The sequence below is a fragment of the Pan paniscus genome, chromosome 19 (assembly GCF_029289425.2).
Source record: "Pan paniscus chromosome 19, NHGRI_mPanPan1-v2.0_pri, whole genome shotgun sequence".
In the NCBI taxonomy this organism is placed as follows: domain Eukaryota; kingdom Metazoa; phylum Chordata; class Mammalia; order Primates; family Hominidae; genus Pan; species Pan paniscus.
The window spans coordinates 21361130-21380399 of NC_073268.2; the positions used below are offsets into that span (position 1 = coordinate 21361130).

A 19270-nucleotide genomic window follows, 5' to 3' on the forward strand; every position below is an offset into this window, starting at 1 on the left:
TCCCACGTACACGCAGATGCAGAGACGTGTGCAGACGCCAGCCGGAGGAGCACGCGGCGCATCAGACCCAAGACCGTGGCGAGACGGTGAAGAAGCCGCGGGGTCCTCGGCTTCTCTCTTTTTCTCTCGGTTCTTTATGAATGAACTCCGGCCGCGAGTTTTATTTTTTTATGAATGGGAGCCGGAGCACTGAATGAAGCCGGGAGCCAACCCCTACATTCTGATTGGCCCCCGCGGCTGGGAAACTCCGCCCCCCGGCCAGGCCGGACGACTCTCCGGATTGGCGGGCGTGCCCAGCCCTGGGGTTCCATTCACAAAAGTCAATGAAACAAAGAGAAACGGGGGGCGGTGTGGCGGGGCGGGGGGTGGAGAGCCGAGGCCGAGCGAAGGAAATGCACCAATCAGCTGCTCCCCCGGGCTCACAACTGTCTGCTGCGCCCGAAAAACAAGTCGGTGCGCTGGGGACCCGGGGCCGGGGCCGCCTTACTCCGGCCTAGCCCCGCGGCCCTCGGTGCGGGCTCCAGGGCATGCTCGGGACCCCCCGCGGCTCCAGCCCAGACGCCCCGGCCTCAGGTGAGGCTGCGGGAGGGAAAGGGAGGGAGAGTGTCTGTGATTCCCCGCCTCGCCTCCAACGCACACCACACTCACTCTCACCACCCGCCTCCGCAGATTCCAGGGCGGGGGTGGGAGGTGCTGGGATTCAGGGTTGGAGGGGGCGCGGGAGTTGTGGGCATGCGATGGTGTGCGCTTCGCCTGCTCCTCCGCGCGCGCGCGTACACACACACACACACACACACACACACACACACACACACACAACGTCTTATGTAACCGAGCCCGGGTAAAGCAGGGCTGCAGAAAGCAGAAACGGCGAGCCCGGCTCCTGGGAGCAGGTGGGACCTCCTTTGGCCTTTGGCGGGAGGGGAGTGGCGGTGGCGCTCGGCCTGGCAGGCGGAAACCTCCCCACCGCCCCAGTGAGTCGGAGAAGTTTCGCCGTCGGACCCAGAGCCTTGGGACTGCCCCCTCCCGCCACCCCTCCCCGCCCCCATCGCAGCCCTCCCTGGACGGTGTGCGAACGCAGCCCCCTCCCCCACCAGGTCTCGGCCCCCGCTTGGGGCCCCGGCCGTGCGGCCGGAGGGAGCGGCCGGATGGAGCGGAGGATGAAAGCCGGATACTTGGACCAGCAAGTGCCCTACACCTTCAGCAGCGTGAGCGCCGCGCCGGCCTCCACGCCCGCCCCGCCCCGCACCCAGCCCCTACTCTCACCACAGCCCCCCTCCCCGCGGTCCCAGCGGAGTCCTGGGCTGCCCCGCCCCTGAGTCACCCGAGGACCCCAACCTCGTCCCCCAGACTAAGCGCCTCAGGGTGACTCGCGGGCATTCTCCCCGCTTCTCGCAGAAATCGCCCGGAAATGGGAGCTTGCGCGAAGCGCTGATCGTCCCGCTGGGGAAGCTCATGGACCCGGGCTCCCTGCCGCCCCTCGACTCTGAAGGTAAAAAGCAAGAGAGACAAACCGCGACCCTCCTCCGCCACACACACACACACACACACACACACACACACACACACACACACACGGCCGATTCTGGAACCCCCGCCTGTTTCCCCAAAAAACTCGCCCTCCAAGGGATTCTGGTCATTCTTCTCGGTCCCTACTCCCAAGGCAGGGGAGTCACCGGGTCTTCCTAGGGCCCCTTCTCTCTTACCGTCCCCTCCACCTCACCTCCAATTCCACTATTTACCCCTCAGATCTCTTCCAGGATCTAAGTCACTTCCAGGAGACGTGGCTCGCTGAAGGTGAGTAGTTTTGTGACCTTTTCTATTTTGGGAGGCTGGACAGGGGGACACTCCGTAGCCCCTGGTATTCCACCCTAAGCCCTACAATTCTCCTCTCCCTTCCCTGCCTCAAGGAGTTCTCCAAGGCCCTCTCCCCAGGTCCCTTGCCACTCTACTCACCCCAGCACCCAGCGTGGACACTTATATTGATATTTATTTTCTCTACCCTCAGCCAGGCTTGTGTAACTAGGCTTGAGGATGAATCAGACCATTGTGTGGGGTATTTGCTTATTTGAATGGAACTTGGCCCCAGGCCCATTTTCCTGGTTGAAATTTTCATTTGTAAAGTTTGTTTTGCAGAAGCTGCCAGGCCAATGTGCGTGTTGGGGTGTTGTTGGTGGGGGGTGGGGGGAGAAATTAATTTGTCACTCATCCTCCGGAGTTGCCCAAGCATTGATTCTTATCCCCTGGGTTTCTCTTCTTCCCAACCCCCAGCACCAAACAATTTACTGTCCAAGCCAAAAGAACAACAAAAGTTTAAATAATTCTTTTCGGCAGTCCTTTGGCACAGAGAGCCCAGGGCTCCCTCCCCAAATAGCCTTGATTGTAATTCTAATAGCAAGTGTTCCTCCCTCTTCCATCCCGCTTGAATACCTCTGCCTCCAGGCAAGTTCCCCCCTTCCTGTGTGCTGGGGAGTTAGCTGTGAGCTGGCTGGGGTGGGGTCCGTGGCTGGGCCTGATGGGGAAGTGGTGTGTTCAGGAGGTTTCCTGGTTGGATTCTTCAGTGCGTTTTGGTGGGGCCTGAGGGTGTCGCTGGTGGGGCTGCAGGTGGGAGGGAAAATGGTGGTTTAGACAGTCTCTGAGAGGGAAGGGTTAACTACCCCCATCTTAGGGTTTATTTTAACACTATGAAAATGAAGAAGCCAAAACACTAGGAACTCCTTTTTTGAGGTCTTTTTGAGGTATTTTCCTTAGGATCTCCTCATCCCTCCACCCTGGGTATCTAATTTTTTTAAAGCTCAAATCCAACTACCCTGGAACTCTCCATAGAAGCTCGGAGTAAAAAGAAAATGACCCCTGACTAGATCCTTGGAGTGAGACTAGGTCTGTCTTGCCCACTATGATATTCTAAAATATATATGTTGACAGAATGACTATTTAGCATAGAGCAAGCACTCAAGACATTTTGTGGAATTAATGGCTGAATGGCTGTGTGAGTGCTGGAGGGATCTGGAGGTTCTGACGGTATTGTGTGCATCATCCCCGACCCTGCAAGTCCTGCATGCCCAGCTCCAATTTACAGGCAGAGCTTTGCCCCGTCTCCCCATCCTTCTGAGGTTCCGGAGCTGGGCTAGAGCTGAAAAATGCAGAGGTGTCAGTTTCCGTGGGCTCTCAAAGACTTCCTTTCCCAGTGCCTGATTTCTCTCTGGCTCACCGGGCTTCATTCCTTGCCTGTCAGCTGAGAGTCCCCACAGTGGGCAGCTCCTAGGGCTGTGAGCTAGGGGTGGGCTGAGGTTGGCATTTTGGCAGCAGCTGGTCCATCTGTGCCTGGGTTTGAGATGGGAGGGGGAGGAAAATGCTCTCATCTCTCTACCTTGGAAGTCCCACCCCTTGGCCAGGGGTCTGGAGAGGGTACAAATGTCTGTCTGTGTCAGTGTCAGTGTGACAGCAAGTGTGTGTGTGAGAGAGAGAGAGAGTGTGTGTGTGTGTGTGTGTGTGTGTGTGTGTTAGTTACATGCTGCTGCCCTGTACATTTAAATCCAGTGGGTGGGGAGGTGGGGTGGGGATTGCAAGGCGGAGGTGAGGGGGGTGGGCGCTGGGTCTCCTTGGTTCCCTCTCCTTCCTTCTGAGGGAGCAGCTCAGGTTCCCAGCTGGTGATGGATGGCCAGGCCTGAGGGGGGGATGCTGAGGCCGATCGCTCTTTCTCACTTTCTCTGCGGAGACAGATGCAGCTGCCGGGGCCCTGTCCCCCTGCACCATCCCAACACCACCCCAGCCTCCTCTCCTGTCTCTTCCCACCAGGTCAGTGACCCCGGCAACCCATGGGGAGCTTTGGGGTGGCAGGGAGGGACTAGCTTCTTTGGAAACTTGCCAGTGGTGGGACGCATTAGGAGGAATGGGGACCAGAGCCCAACCTCCCTTTCTCAGTTTGGTTTTTTCCAAAGCCCCAATTTGAAGAGAAGCAGCAAGGGGGTCCTGGTAGTGTGGGTGGGTCTGTGAAGACAGCATTTGGAGGAGGCACAGGTTGGAGCCGGGCAGATACAGGAAGATTCCAGTGTGGTTGCAGGTTCAGTGTCCTGTGTCCGGGCGTTGAAGGGTGAGTGTGAGTGCGGCTTTATGGAGGCAGCTCACATATCCTTGGGGTTGGGTTTTTGTACACAGGGGGGAATGATGTGAGGCTAGGAGGGCGTGTCTGATTTGGGGGTGCCTGGGATCTGTTGAGATGTTGGGGAAAGAATCAGGCTGCTACAGGGAGACCCAGGCTCAGGCAGGCTGAGCCCAATATGTGTCTGGCTATGGTAAAAGATATGCTGGTTTTTTGTCGAAGGTTCCTTTCCAGGCTTGTCAGGAGCCCTGAATCCTTGGGGAAAATGACTTTGTTGTCTATTTGGTAGTAAGGGCCATTGACTCTAGGCCATGACCCCTTTGTGTGAGGCTCGGGTCTGTGGATTCCCAGAAGCCCTATGGATAGGTTGCTGGGATCCTTGATCCCTCTGATACTGTGTGTAAAATTGCTGGAAGTGCACCATACATAAAGGTGTATGGATTTTTTTAGGAAGAGAATGACCCATAGCTTTTATCAGATTCTCAAAGGGATCGATCGATCTGCGCTCCCCTTTTCACAGGAATCACTGCTCCCCAACCCTCCTCCAAGGGCTCCAGTCCCTTTGCCCTTTGGCTGTCCCAATCATATTTGTAGGTCAAAAAAAGACCCCATGTGTGGAGGGCATGCATGGAGGGCACATTTCACCCTGTGCTGTCTTGCTGCTGCAAGAGTGAAGTAAAAGGAATTAGGGTGTGTGCATCCCTGAATATGCGTCCGAGTGCATGTACACTGGTGCCTCGGCATGTCTGTGGGGAGGGATGAGGTTAATCCCCTCCCTAATCTTTCCCAGCTACAATGCCTCCTTCTCCATCTTTCTGTCTCTTCCCCTTCCTGAAGACTCCTGGGGACAAATATGTCCCCTCCACAACTAGTGAACTGGTTCCTTCCAGTACAGAGGCTGCCAGGGTGGGGGCAGGGTAAGGGACAGCGGTGACACAATGGAGCAGAAGCTCTGGAGAATGCCTCTACCCCCTTCACCCTATGACTGGATCCTGGGAAGAGGGTGACCGAGCATATGTAGTGTGGGTGGCTAACCTATGGTGAGCATCAGTGTATCTCTGTTTTAACCTCTCAATTCTTCCAGAATCCAGCTTGGGAGACCCCCAAGCCCCTCCTCTTTTTTTACTAACCCCCCTTTTTGAAAGGAGAGTCCCTAAAATTCTTTCTCTCTCTCTGGGCATTATGCTGTCTTGGCACTTTTCCCACCCCCTCCTTAATCATCTGCCTCGTCCCCAGACAGATAAACTCCATCTTAGTACCGGGATGGAGCTGGGGACAGACCCTGGCACACTGGCTTGGCAGCCAAGACTCAGCCAAGTTAACAAATAAATAAAGAGAGTGGTGTACACTTAAGACCAAACATGGTAATTAAAAATTCTCCTGCTCTCCAGGAACGCGAGGCTCAGTGTTCCTGTTTCTATCCTGTTGACAGTCTCTGGATGACTGAGGGCCCTGGCCTACCCCTTTGGGAGAAGGCCAGTGTTTGGGGGAGGGGCTGAGCTAGGACAGATTTCTCCTGGCTCTGGGAAGAGGATGGCACCACCTCTTTTGGGGTGTGGTCTGTGAGCTGGAGGAAGCCTCCTCCTGGATTCTGGGCCTGGAGGGGTCCCTGGTTAAACTGTCAGGCCCGAGGCAGGAAGAAAGGCAAGATGATGCTGAGGGTTCTCTGCTCTCCAGCACCAGTGACGCCAGCAAGAGATACCCCCAGCCCATTACCTCAATGGAAAGTAGCAGTTAATGAGGCCCCAGGGGTGGGGCCGGAATGCGTCAGCCACCCCTGAGTTCTGCACCACCCTTTCCCTTGGGACCCTTCTTGCCTAGTAGGAGGGAGGGAAATGTTGGTCACTCTGCTCCCATCACCCCAGCTTCCTGCCACCTTGGGGGATGTTGCCTCTGAATGGACCAGAGGGCACAATGGGGAGCCTGGCTTTGCATCCCTGGGCAGGTGGACAGATTTGGCCTCTTACCCTCTATCCAAATGTGCCTATTTTTAAGGTTGTGGTGGCTGAAGTGAAAGGATTACCTGAGCCCAGGAGTTAGAGGCTGCAGTGAGCTCTGATTGTGCCACTGCACTCAAGCCTGACACAGGAGACTTCCTTATAATAGATTTTAAAATGCAGATGCCTGGGCCCCACCCCAGTCCTATGGAATGGGACTCTCTGGAGGAGGGGACTGGGAATCGTGTTTTTATTTTATTTTTATTATTGTTATTTGAGACAGGGTCTCACTCTGTTGCCCAGGCTGGAGTGCATTGGTGCGATCTTGGCTCACTGCAACCTCCACCTCCTGGGTTCAAGCGATTCTCCTGTCTCAGCCTCCAGAGTAGCTGGGATTACAGGCGAGAACCACCACGCCTGGCTAATTTTTGTATTTTTAGTAGAGATGGGGTTTCGCCACGTTGGCCAGGCTGGTGTAGAACTCCAGACCTCAGATCGTCTGCTTGCCTCAGCCTCCCAAAGTGCTGGGATTACAGGCGTGAGCCACCACACCTGGCTGTAATCGTGTTTTTAACAACGTCCTGGTGACTCTTGAATCAGGCCAGTTTGGGAATGGTTGTCTTTTTGCCGTGTTTGTGCTCCTGAAAAGATGTGTGCTGGCTGTGTGTTTCTGTTTGTTCTTGCCAGCGGATTTCATGTCTCATTGATGTCTTTGGTCACTTCAGACCAAAGTATTATTATGTTGACTTGTCCTAAGTTCTCGTTTAGCTGCTGGTGGCTCGGGATTCTTAAACTCCCTCTCCCTAATGCTTCTGTCAAGAAATCAACTATCTATTAATATAAGCCTATGTTTATAAACACTTGGCACCTATGATATTTAAAGCAAATTGTTGAAGAATATTCTTGCCAAGCAACATATCACAACCTAAAATATCCCCTGTGAGATGTGCTTTCCTGGAGAGGACCTGCCTCTAGTGTTGCCTTGTGTGTGGAGAGGGGGAGCCTGCAGGGAAGGGCTAGGATGGTCAGGATCTCTTCAGTGCATGCCCTCAGGCCCACAGTGCTGACTTCTGCCAGCCTGAGGACAAATGATTATTGCATGTTTATTCATGTAGTCAAGAAATAACAGCACTGAGCGTCTACTCTAACCCTGTGCTGGGTGCTGGGGCATCAGATGACAAGAAAGATAAAGCTCTTGCCCTCACAGAGCTTAACTTCCTGGTGGAGGAGATAGGTAGATAACAAACAGGTAAACATAAATTAATATATTCAGGTGGCAATATGTGCCAGGGAGAAAACAAAACAGAGATGCAATAGAGAGCCAGGAGGAACCACTTTGGTTTAGGGGTGGTCAGAGAAGGCCTCTCCAGAGATGTCAAAGTGAGCTGAGACTCTGATGGCCAGGAAAAAAAGAAAAAGGCAAGAAAGCATCTGGGGAAGAAGGAACAAACTCAGCAGGTTTGAGGGCTAGAAAGGAGACCAGAGTGCTGCAGATTCACAGGCAAGGAGAGGCAGGTCAGAGAGGTAGGCAAGGCCAAGTCATGCAGAGCCTTGGAGGCCAAGGGCAAGCGTTTGGATTTCATGCTTTAAATAACAGAGAGAAATGATTTGATTTCTGTTGTAAAAAGATCACTGTGACAGCTAGGTGGAGAGCAAGGGACCATAGGAGGTAAGAATGAAAGTAGGGTATCCTGGTAAGAGGCCGTGGGTGAAATCCAAGTAAGAAATGATGGAGCCTTAGCCTAGAGAGAAGCAAAAGAGATGGGATATGTATTTGTATAGGCCGGGGGTGTGGAGGTTTTTTCTAGCCATCTCATACCCCTCACCAGCCATTTTGACCTCTCTGGGCATTTTATCAATCAGTTTCCCCATTGTCCAATCTGAGAGCAGTCTCCAGGGAAGGAGAGTCCAGCCTCCTCGGGCTACAGGTTCCACTGCATCACCCTAGAACCACTCTCTTCCTGGAATAATATCAGGAAGTTCTTCTTGGTGTCTACACTTCCTGCTGTGATCCATTTATTTTTGAGAGAGGGGCAAAAGTGGGCCAAGACTCTGGGATCAAGGGAGATTCTTAGCTGTATAACCACCTGAGAAGCCCCGCTCTGGGGAGGCCAGAATAAGAACTAGAAATCAGAGTTTGATGTTCAGGTTAGAAGCCATGGATGAGCTGCTGCTGTATTTCAGTTTTCCTGCCTATTCCCCAACCCAGCTCCACCCATCCTGGCATCCTGGGAGAGCTCTTCAGATCGCCAACCTTGGGAATCCCTCCCCTCCTTAGCTGCACATTAAGGGGATGAGGCACCTATGTACTCAGCCAGTGTCCTTTGCCTTCTGCAGTGGTCCCAGTCACCAGCCTCCTGCTCTCCCACTGTCATCCTTCTTTTTTATTTTATTTATTTATTTTTGAGATGGAGTCTTGCTCTGTCGCCAGGCTGGAGTGCAGTGGTGTGATCTCAGCTCACTGCAACCTCCACCTCCCGGGTTCAAGTTATTCTCCTGTCTCAGCCTCGGGAATAGTTGGGATTACAGGCGTGCCACCACGTCCAGCTAATTTTTTTTTTTTTTTTTTGAAATGGAGTCTTGCTCTGTCACCCAGGCTGGAGTGCAGTGGCATGATCTTGGCTCACTACAAGCTCCGCCTCCCAGGTTCACGCCATTCTCTTGCCTCAGGCATACTCCTGCCTCAGGTTTAGCTGGGACTACAGGCACCCGCCACCACACCCGGCTAATTTTTTTTGTATTTTTAGTAGAGACAGGGTTTCACTGTGTTAGCCAGGATGGTCTCGATCTCCTGACCTGGTGATCTGCCTGCCTCGGCCTCCCAAAGTGCTGGGATTACAGGCGTGAGCCACCGCGCCCAGCCTAATTTTTGTATTTTTAGTAGAGACAGGATTTCACCATGCTGGTCAGGCTGGTCTCAAACTCCTGACCTCGTGATCTGCCCACCACGGCCTCCCAAAGTGCTGGGATTACAGGCATGAGCCACCATGCCCGGCCTTTATTTTTCACTTTTTTGGACAGAGTCTCACTTTGTCACCCAGGCTGGAGTGCAGTGGCATGATCTCAGCTCACTGCAACCTCTGCCTCCTGGGTTCAAGCAATTCTCCTGCCTCAGCCTTCCGAGTAGCTGGGATTACAGGTGCCCACTGCCACGCCTGGCTAATTTTTTAATTTTTTAGTAGAGATGGGAGTTTCACCTTGTTGGCCAGGCTGGTCTCAAATTCCTGATCTCAAGTGATCCTCCCGCCTCAGCCTCCCAAAGTGCTGGGATTACAGGCATGAACCACTGCGCCCAGCCACCCCCCTATGTGATTTTATTTATTATTTAATTTTATTTTTCTTTTGAGATGGAGTTTCACTCTTGTTGGCCAGGCTGGAGTGCAGTGGTGCGATCTCAGCTCACTGCAACCTCTGCCTCCCAGGTTCAAGCGATTCTTCTGTCTCAGCTCCTGAGTAGCTGGGATTATAGGCTCCCGCCAACACGACCAGCTAAGTTTTGTATTTTTAGTAAAGATGGGGTTTCGTCATGTTGGCCAGGCTGGTCTCGAACTCCTGACCTCAGGTGATCCACCCGCCTTGACTTCCCAAAGTGCTGGGATTATAGGTGTGAGCCACCATGCCCGGCCGCCTCCTATGTGATTTTTAAATCCACAGGATCCCACTGCTTATAATGCCTGCCCATCCTAGATGTGACTGTTGTGAGCTTTAAGGGAGTTTTGTAAACTCTGAGGGGCGAGGCTGTTTCACTTCAGAAAAATGGAGGAAATAAAGACAAAGCATCTAGAAAAAGAAAGACTGGAATCTGCTCAGACAGGTTCTGAGAACAGTCTTCCCTCCTGGGTCTTAGTGGAGCCCAGAGGTGGAGGACACTAGGACCTAGGGTGGAGCAGCCTTTAGTCTCAAGCAAGCTTGTCCAACCCGTGGGCCTGTGGGCCACTTTCAGCCCAGGGTAGCTTTGAATGCGGCCCAGGCCCAACATAAATTCCTTGTAAAATTTCTTAAAACATTATGAGATTTGTTTGTGATTTTAAGTTCATCAGCTATCGTTAGTGTTAGTGTATTTGTGTATTTTATGTGTGGCCCAAGACAATTCTTACAATGTGGACACCCCTGGTCTAAAGGCTGTTGGTCCTTTCTTGGCTGTTGCTAATCTGCAGGGCTGTAATAATGGAGCCTCCCAGGGGACAACCAGGGCTCCGCCCCAAACTCACCTCTGACTTCTCTCTGCAGCTCAGGTACCAGACAGTGATGAGCAGTTTGTTCCTGATTTCCATTCAGAAAACCGTGAGTAGAGGTCCCTGGGGAGAGGGTATAGGGAGTGGAGGATGGCAGGAAGTGAGTCATAGGATAGAGAATCACAGGAGAGCAGCTTGTTCTCTCCTAAAAAACAGTGGGGTTTGATCTTAAAGACCAAGGCAATAACTGGAATGAAAACCTTGGTTGAAATCTGGGGCTTGCCATGTTCTTGCTGTGTGACCTTAGAGCAGACACTATCCCTCTGGTTCTCCATTGCCTTATATCTGCAGTGAGGGGCCTGGGCCAGTTCAGCAGAGTCCAGTTCTAGTGTTGTTTGTTTGTTTGTTTGTTTTCCCCCCAAGACAGAGTCTTGCTCTGTCACCCAGGCTGGAGTGCAGTGGCACAATCTCAGCTCACTGCAACCTCCGCCTCCCGGGTTTAAGCCATTCTCCTGCCTCAGCCTCCAGAGTAGCTAGGATTACAGGCATGCACCACCACACCCAGCTAATTTTTGTATTTTTAGTAGAGATGGGGTTTCACCATGTTGGCCAGGATGGTCTCGAACTCCTGACCTTGTGATCCGCCCACCTCGGCCTCCCATAGTGTTGGGATTACAGGCGTGAGCCCAGTGCGCCCGCCCCCAGTTCTAGTATTCTAAGTCACTTTCATAAACTGGGGACAATTTTGCCTCCCAAGAGACATTTGGTAATATCTGTAGACATTTTTGGTTGTCACAGTTGAGGGTGGGGTGCTACTGGTGTCTAGTGGATAGAGAGGCCAGGGATACTGCTAAAAGCATCCTATGATGCTCAGGACCGCTCCTTACAATATTATTAATAAAACACTATCTGGCCCACACGTCAGTAGTGCCACTGTTGAGAAACCCTGCTTTAGGCTGGGTGTGGTGGCTCATGCCTGTAATCCCAGCACTTTGGGAGGCTGAGGCGCGTGGATCACATGAGCTCAGGAGTTTGAGACCAACCTGGCCAACATGATGAAATTCCGTCTTTACTAAAATACAAAAATTAGCTGGGCATGGTGGCGTGTACCTGTAATCCCAGCTACTCAGGAGGCTGAGGCATGAGAATCGCTTGAACCTGGGAGGCGGAGGTTGCAGTGAGGCAAGATTGAGCCACTGCACTCCAGCCTGGGTGACAGAGCGAGGCTCCATCTCAAAAAAAACAAAAACCAAAAAACAAACCCTGCTTTAATGTCAGATACTTTGCTGTCAACTGTCTTCACCAGTGAAACAACGGGGCACAAAGAATCAAAAACAGCAGAGAATAGTTGGTTACAAACGGCATTTGACTGGACTGTGGTTAAAACTGAATCTCACACCGGCTTGGAACCAACTCTTTGCTGCTCAGCCTCGTGGCCAGAGTTTGGGAACCCCGCAGGGGCCACAGGAAAGGCCAGTGTTCTTCACAGATAAGTAGGAGCATGTGTATAATGTTAGTCAGCTGACATTCAAGTGGGCCAATATCCAACCTCAACCAGAAAAAGAAAGATTCTTTTATTTATTTATTTAGAGACAGAGTTTCACTCTTGTTGCCCAGGCTGGAGTGCAATGGTGTGATCTCGGCTCACTGCAACCGCTGCCTCCCAGGTTCAAGCGATTCTCCTGCCTCAGCCTCCCGAGTAGCTGGGATTATAGGGATGTGCCACCACGCCCGGCTAATTTTTTTGTATTTTAGTAGAGATGGGGTTTCTCTATGTTGGTCAGGCTGGTCTCGAACTTCTGACTTCAGGTGATCCGCCCGCCTCGGCCTCCCAAAGTGCTGGGATTACAGGCGTGAGCCACTGCGCCCGGCCAAGAAAGATTCTTTATATCCTCAAATAAGAAAACATGTCACTCCCTTGGAATTTTCCAGGGCACTCAGGAAAACTACAGGCCCTAGGTTGGAGGTGCTCACTCCTTGAAAGTGTTTTCTGGGGCCTGGGGTTGCATTAAATGTTTTTGTTTTTTGTTTCTTTTTGAGACGGAGTCTCGCTCTGTCACCCAGGCTGGAGTGCAGTGGCATGATCTCGGCTCACTGCAATCCCCGCCTCCTGGGTTCAAGCAGTTCCCTTGCCCCAGCCTCCTGAGTAGCTGGGACTACAGGCATCCACCACCATGCCCGGCTAATTTTTTTTGTTTGTATTTTTAGTAGAGACAGGGTTTCACCATGTTGGCCAGGCTGGTCTTGGACTCCTGCCTCCCAAAGTGCTGGGATTACAGGTGTGAGCTACCGTGCCCAGCCTAAATGTTGAACTTTAGATGGTTTATTTGGTTAATAATCAGACACTAGTCTGATGTATAAACTAGACATAATGTAAATAGCCAAAATGTTCTTGTCTCACTGCCGGTCTCAGAAAATTGATACCCAGAGAGGGAAGGAGGCTGTACCAGTCACCCAGCTGGTCCTCAAAGCTCAGAAGGTATCAGAAGCCCTGCCTGCCTCTTGTGTGACAGGCTCTAGCCTTGCTCTGTCCCCTCCACCCCCACAGTAGCTTTCCACAGCCCCACCACCAGGATCAAGAAGGAGCCCCAGAGTCCCCGCACAGACCCGGCCCTGTCCTGCAGCAGGAAGCCGCCACTCCCCTACCACCATGGCGAGCAGTGCCTTTACTCCAGGTGAGCCCCAGCCTGGACCTGGTGAAGGGTAGGAGAAGGGTTCCAGAGGAGGGAGGCAGGGGGCACCCATGAGCAGAGGCAGCAGCTGAGATGCAAGTTAGACAACAGAAAGGATTTTCTAGCTCTTGTAAGGAAGCAATACAGCTAAGGATTTCCTCTGAATAGACGGAAAACGCAGCAGAGGGCCTCAGGAATACATACTGAGGCCAGAGCAGATTCTGTTTCCACCAAGAGGCCCACTGTCCCACCTAAACCATTGCTCTGAGCAACAAATCCCCCCTGTATGAATCCCAGGGGTTCAAGACTAGCCTGGGCAACAGAGGGAGACTGTCTCTGAAAAAAGAAAAGAATTGGCTAGGGCTGAGTCTGTGGCTCCTGCCGTTCCCTTCTCAGCCCCCTCTATCCTTCCTTCTCCTGTAATCCCTGTGACCTCGCTTTCCTAGGAATGAAGGGTTCAAAGATGCTTGCCAGCTTCTCTGCCCCCTCACCCCTGTCTCCTTCTCAACTCCAGTGCCTATGACCCCCCCAGACAAATCGCCATCAAGTCCCCTGCCCCTGGTGCCCTTGGACAGTCGCCCCTACAGCCCTTTCCCCGGGCAGAGCAACGGAATTTCCTGAGATCCTCTGGCACCTCCCAGCCCCACCCTGGCCATGGGTACCTCGGGGAACATAGGTAAGGAGACAGGGAAACCCACTGCTCATGGGCCCAGGTGTTTTTTCAATTCCTGAGTGTTCTCCATAAAGACTTGAGCTGTGGGGTGGTAGAGGCGGGGGGCAGCGGAATAGAAAGGGAGAAATACTGACACCCCAACCCCCTACCCCCCATTCCAGAGCCCACTCTAAAAGCCTAGGAGTAACAGGCTTGAGGAAGGATTAATTTAAAGTTCTCTTCTCTTCCTTCTCCATCCAACCACATCCAGCTCCGTCTTCCAGCAGCCCCTGGACATTTGCCACTCCTTCACATCTCAGGGAGGGGGCCGGGAACCCCTCCCAGCCCCCTACCAACACCAGCTGTCGGAGCCCTGCCCACCCTATCCCCAGCAGAGCTTTAAGCAAGAATACCATGATCCCCTGTATGAACAGGCGGGCCAGCCAGCCGTGGACCAGGGTGGGGTCAATGGGCACAGGTACCCAGGGGCGGGGGTGGTGATCAAACAGGAACAGACGGACTTCGCCTACGACTCAGGTAAGAGACTGGGGTGGGGCAGGGTGGCATGTGATCAAGTGAAGAGTTCAGTTAAGCCCAGAATGTCTCCTGAGTTTTTTTACATTGCTGTTTACCATTTCATACATCCAACCCACCCACCCACTTTTTTTCTTCATAATTTCAAAAGAATGTTATTTTTCTTTCTTTTTCTTTTTTTTGAAATGGGGTCCTGCTCTGGCCCAGGCTAGAGTGCAGTGGCACGATCTCTGCTCACTGCAACCTCCGCCTACCGGGTTCAAGCGATTCTTGTGCCTCAGCCTCCCGAGTACCTGGGATTACAGGCACCAGCCACCCTGCCCGGCTAATTTTTGTATTTTTAGTAGAGATGGGGTTTCGCCATGCTGGCCAGGATGGTCTCGAACTCCTGACTTCATATGATCCATCGCTTCGGCCTCCCAAAGTGCTGTGATTATAGACATGAGCCACCACACCCGGACAAATTATTACTTTTCAATGAGCAAACCTATATTCAGATTAAAAGATAAGGGGGGCCCCCGGGGCATGGTGAGTCATCTGTAATCCCAGCACTTTAGGAGGCCATGGCAGGAGGATCGTTTGAGCCCAGGAATTAGTTCAAGGCCAGCTTAGGCAACAAAGTGAGACCTCGTGTCTATTTATAAAAAAGTAAAATTAAAATAAAGGGGGATGTAGATCCTGCCCTCAGGTAGCTTGTGACTTAATAGGGAAGTTAAGGCATTTATTTCTATTTAACAGGTGTTTGAGGTTTTAATTACCTATTAAGACCAAACTACTGTGACAGGAACACGAGTGTGCAGAGTTGGGAAATACAAAGATGAATAGGATGTGTCTGGTCCCTATCCCCACAGAGGCTTAAAAATACAAAGGGATTTGAATGAAGAGAAACATGAATTTGAAACTAGCCAGGCTCATGGTTCTTGCTAGTTCTCAATAGGAGGGCAGGGTTTTCTTGTTGTTTTGTTTTGTTTTGTTTGTTTTGAGACAGAGTCTTGCTCTGTTTGTTTGTTTTGAGATGGAGTCTTGCTCTCTTGCCCAGGCTGGAGTGCCACTGGGTTCAAGCGATTCTCATGCTTCAGCCTCCCGAATAGCTGGGGTTACAGGTGCCCATCACCATGCCCAGCTAATTTTTGTATTTTTAGTAGAGACGGGGTTTCACCATGTTGATCAAGCTGGTAGAAGCACAGGTTAATATGTGGCTTACATATTTGAGCCTCCCAATTGATGTATGCCCTGGCCAGAGGCAAGGGCAGAGGAAGTAGGGACTTCTTTAAATTCTAGTTCCACCTGGCTGTTGACTGGAGTGAGATGCACTCACCTATGTTCATAAATAGCTATAGTTCAAAGCCCCAAGGGCCGAAGGAGGGCCAGTCCCAGGAAGGGTCCAGAAAACCCTGCCTTTTCTTCTTTCCTCCTGGCTTTTGTTACATTAGTAGCCCTAGATCTGAGTTTATTAGAGTAGGCCCAGAGCTAGCTAGAACTTTAGAATTTCCCTTTTTGTGGTGCCCACAACCGTTCAAGGGCAGGGGGATGAACCACAACCCCCCAGGCTGTCCAACTAAGAACCGGATGGTGCTCCTGTCCTCAAATCCAGGGCATAAGCCTGAGCCAGGCTTGGCAGTGAGCTGGGGAGAGGAGGAGGGAGGCACTCTTGCCGCTGACCTTCAAAGGCTGTAGACCGGAGGGGATTGTGTTACATGCCCTTGAACTCCTGCCCCTCCCCCCAGCTACTCCTGAATGGAGTCAGGAATTCCATTCACAAAATGGAGGCATGAATGAGCCCACCCTCCCGCCTCCTCCCGGAGGTGTCATGTTTCACCATCTTCTCATTCATAGGTGGGAGTGCAGTGGGGGGAGGGCGGGAAGGGGTTGGAACTTGAACGGGTGGCTTCACACTGCCGCCTTCCCGATGTGGAGTGGGGAGGTTCCTATCCTATGGAATGGAATGAAACGAAGTGGAATGTGCTCTGTTAGACCTGAAAAAACAAGGCCCAGTGCCCACTGCCTCTTCCCCAGGTGCATGCAGGAGCACGCTCTGTTTCTGTCACACACACACACACACACACACGCGTGCACAGGGCTGGGAACCTGACCTGCTGACCGGACATTTTTGTCCATTCTGAGGGAGTCTTAGGCGTGGACACCGAACTCTTTCCCCGGACGTTCATCTCACCCTCCCTCCTCCCCCTGAACTCGCAGGAAACAGCTGCTCCCTGGCAGCTTGGGCCCTTCAGAACAGCTTGCCCAGCCCCCGCTGCTGCCTTCCATGGCCTCAGCCGCAGCCCTCAAGTTGAGGAGGGGTTCCAGCATCACACTCCCTCTGGGTGAACTTTCCCTGGGATTTTGTGGTTGGCAGGCAACCTGGGCAAAGAACAGTCACCAGGAAGCAGGCTGGAAGGAAGAACTTCTTGAATGTGGATAGGACTTCCTCCTCCCTGCCCTCGAGCTCCACCCCAAGCCACTTCTCACATCACCCCTTCTTCCCCCACAGATGTCACCGGGTGCGCATCAATGTACCTCCACACAGAGGGCTTCTCTGGGCCCTCTCCAGGTGACGGGGCCATGGGTAAGGCAGTCCCCCTTCCCCTGCCAAGCCCTCCATGTTGGGGAAGGGAGCGCTGCCATGGGGGAGGGTCTCCCTGGCCAGGAGTCCCTCTGGACTCTCTGGGGTCTCATCGGTGAACCCCCAGATCTGAGCAACCCCCAATTTCCTCCACAAGGCTATGGCTATGAGAAATCTCTGCGACCATTCCCAGATGATGTCTGCGTTGTCCCTGAGAAATTTGAAGGTCAGAGAAGTGACTGTTGATGGGAGGGTCAAGGTCTTATCACGCTGTGTCCCTGCCCGAGTTACATCACGTTTCATTGTTGCAAGAGGGTGGGACCCATAGAAAAGTACCTGGGGAGACCCCTTCGAGAAATCCCTGGGGTGGCAGGCGGTTGCTTGGGGGACCAAAAGACACAAACCCCACACCTCCTACTTTCGTGTTCCTCAGGAGACATCAAGCAGGAAGGGGTCGGTGCATTTCGAGAGGGGCCACCCTACCAGCGCCGGGGTGCCCTGCAGCTGTGGCAATTTCTGGTGGCCTTGCTGGATGACCCAACAAATGCCCATTTCATTGCCTGGACGGGCCGGGGAATGGAGTTCAAGCTCATTGAGCCTGAGGAGGTGGGCCTCTCGGATGTTCCCAGCCCTCCTTTCCAAAGTTTACAGCCTGGAGGTGGGAGAACCTGGGAAATGGTGGCACGTGCCTCCATCATGATTCTTGCTTTACCTAACCTGAATTCTTGCCAAGCCTAAGTTTGTGGGCTGATGCTTTGTTGCAGAGCTAGCTTGGCACTTTGCACCAAGAATCTCAAGTGCTCTTTCTGACCTTACCCCCATTTTTTCCTCTGCCAAGGTAGCATCTCTACCCCAAAACTGTTTTGTTCCCAGGTCGCCAGGCTCTGGGGCATCCAGAAGAACCGGCCAGCCATGAATTACGACAAGCTGAGCCGCTCGCTCCGATACTATTATGAGAAAGGCATCATGCAGAAGGTGGGGGCTGTGGGTCTAGGGACAAGGTGGTGGGGGGCAGTGGCTGTGAGAAGCTGACTGGGGAGAGGGTCAGCAGGGCAGTTCTCAGCAACTTTGTAGGATCAGATAATGAATCAGTCAGAGAGACAAGAAATTGTGGAGAATCCCAAGGTTCTCCTCCCCCAAAAAAGTGCAACACTGTAACTGAGAAGCCCAAGCATGGAGAAGTTGAGATGAAAAAGGAGTAAGAACTGTGAAGGGAGAGTCAGCTTCTCGGGAACCAGCATGGGAGAGAAATGCCCCGAGCATCTGCCTGTACTGGTAGAAGGGCCACATTCCCCACTCCCCCACCTTACCCCATACAAAGGCTGGGCGGCTAGCCAGGCTGACCAGACCTCTCTCCCCATAGGTGGCTGGTGAGCGTTACGTGTACAAGTTTGTGTGCGAGCCCGAGGCCCTCTTCTCTTTGGCCTTCCCGGACAATCAGCGTCCAGCTCTCAAGGCTGAGTTTGACCGGCCTGTCAGTGAGGAGGACACAGTCCCTTTGTCCCACTTAGATGAGAGCCCCGCCTACCTCCCAGAGCTGGCTGGCCCCGCCCAGCCATTTGGCCCCAAGGGTGGCTACTCTTACTAGCCCCCAGCGGCTGTTCCCCCTGCCGCAGGTGGATGCTGCCCTGTGTACATATAAATGAATCTGGTCTTGGGGAAACCTTCATCTGAAACCCACAGATGTCTCTGGGGCAGATCCCCACTGTCCTACCAGTTGCCCTAGCCCAGACTCTGAGCTGCTCACCGGAGTCATTGGGAAGGAAAAGTGGAGAAATGGCAAGTCTAGAGTCTCAGAAACTCCCCTGGGGGTTTCACCTGGGCCCTGGAGGAATTCAGCTCAGCTTCTTCCTAGGTCCAAGCCCCCCACACCTTTTCCCCAACCACAGAGAACAAGAGTTTGTTCTGTTCTGGGAGACAGAGAAGGCACTTCCCAACTTCATACTGGCAGGAGGGTGAGGAGGTTCACTGAGCTCCCCAGATCTCCCACTGCGGGGAGACAGAAGCCTGGACTCTGCCCTACGCTGTGGCCCTGGAGGGTCCTGGTTTGTCAGTTCTTGGTGCTCTGTGTTCCCAGAGGCAGGCGGAGGTTGAAGAAAGGAACCTGGGATGGGGGGTGCTGGGTATAAGCAGAGGGGGATGGGTTCCTGCTCCAAGGGACCCTTTGCCTTTCTTCTGCCCTTTCCTAGGCCCAGGCCTGGGTTTGTACTTCCAACTCCACCACATCTGCCAGACCTTAATAAAGGCCCCCACTTCTCCCATTAGTTCTCCTGTGTCCTCTTTGCTGCCATGTGGGAACAGACCTGGGGGTAGAAAGAGCTCTGGTCTTGAAGCAGAGCTGACTGGTTTGGGGCCAGGCCCTGGCGCTTAAATCCTCATGTAGATTTGAAAAAAGGCAGTTCACCTGACTGTTTCTCTTCTGAAAAATGGGCTTAATGATACCTGCCCTTCCTCCTCCCCAGCATTACTGTGTGAGGATCCAGAAATAATGGACAGGGGGTACTTGATAACCTGGACAGGCGCCCCTTGTGCACTCTGGGCCTGCTTCCAGCAGCAGTCTCCCTGCCCCTGTGGGCGGGTCAGGTGGGCTACTGAGTGGCAAGGGTCTCCCTCCTGGGACTTCCTCAGACAGGGT

General features: G+C 52.9%; 1 protein-coding gene across 6 annotated transcripts; it reads left to right on the forward strand.

Moving 5' to 3' along the window:
• The first annotated feature begins 345 nt into the window (after window positions 1-345).
• Window positions 346-18899, forward strand: ETV4 (ETS variant transcription factor 4). 6 transcript variants are annotated; one of them, XM_034941778.3, is made up of 13 exons: window positions 346-573; window positions 1098-1208; window positions 1399-1492; window positions 1750-1797; window positions 10270-10323; window positions 12763-12889; window positions 13401-13562; window positions 13810-14075; window positions 16564-16638; window positions 16793-16861; window positions 17069-17241; window positions 17509-17610; window positions 17999-18899. In XM_034941778.3, exons 2-13 carry the CDS (start codon window positions 1149-1151, stop codon window positions 18221-18223), a joined length of 1455 nt encoding a protein of 484 aa, XP_034797669.1. In that variant the 5' UTR covers window positions 346-573; window positions 1098-1148; the 3' UTR covers window positions 18224-18899. The 6 variants fall into 6 exon arrangements, with proteins under 6 accessions (XP_034797669.1, XP_034797667.1, XP_034797666.1 ...); XM_034941775.3 differs by lacking the exon at window positions 346-573 and adding an exon at window positions 801-893 and having other exon boundaries at window positions 16564-16623; XM_034941773.3 differs by lacking the exon at window positions 346-573 and adding an exon at window positions 802-893.
• Window positions 18900-19270: the final 371 nt, after the last annotated feature.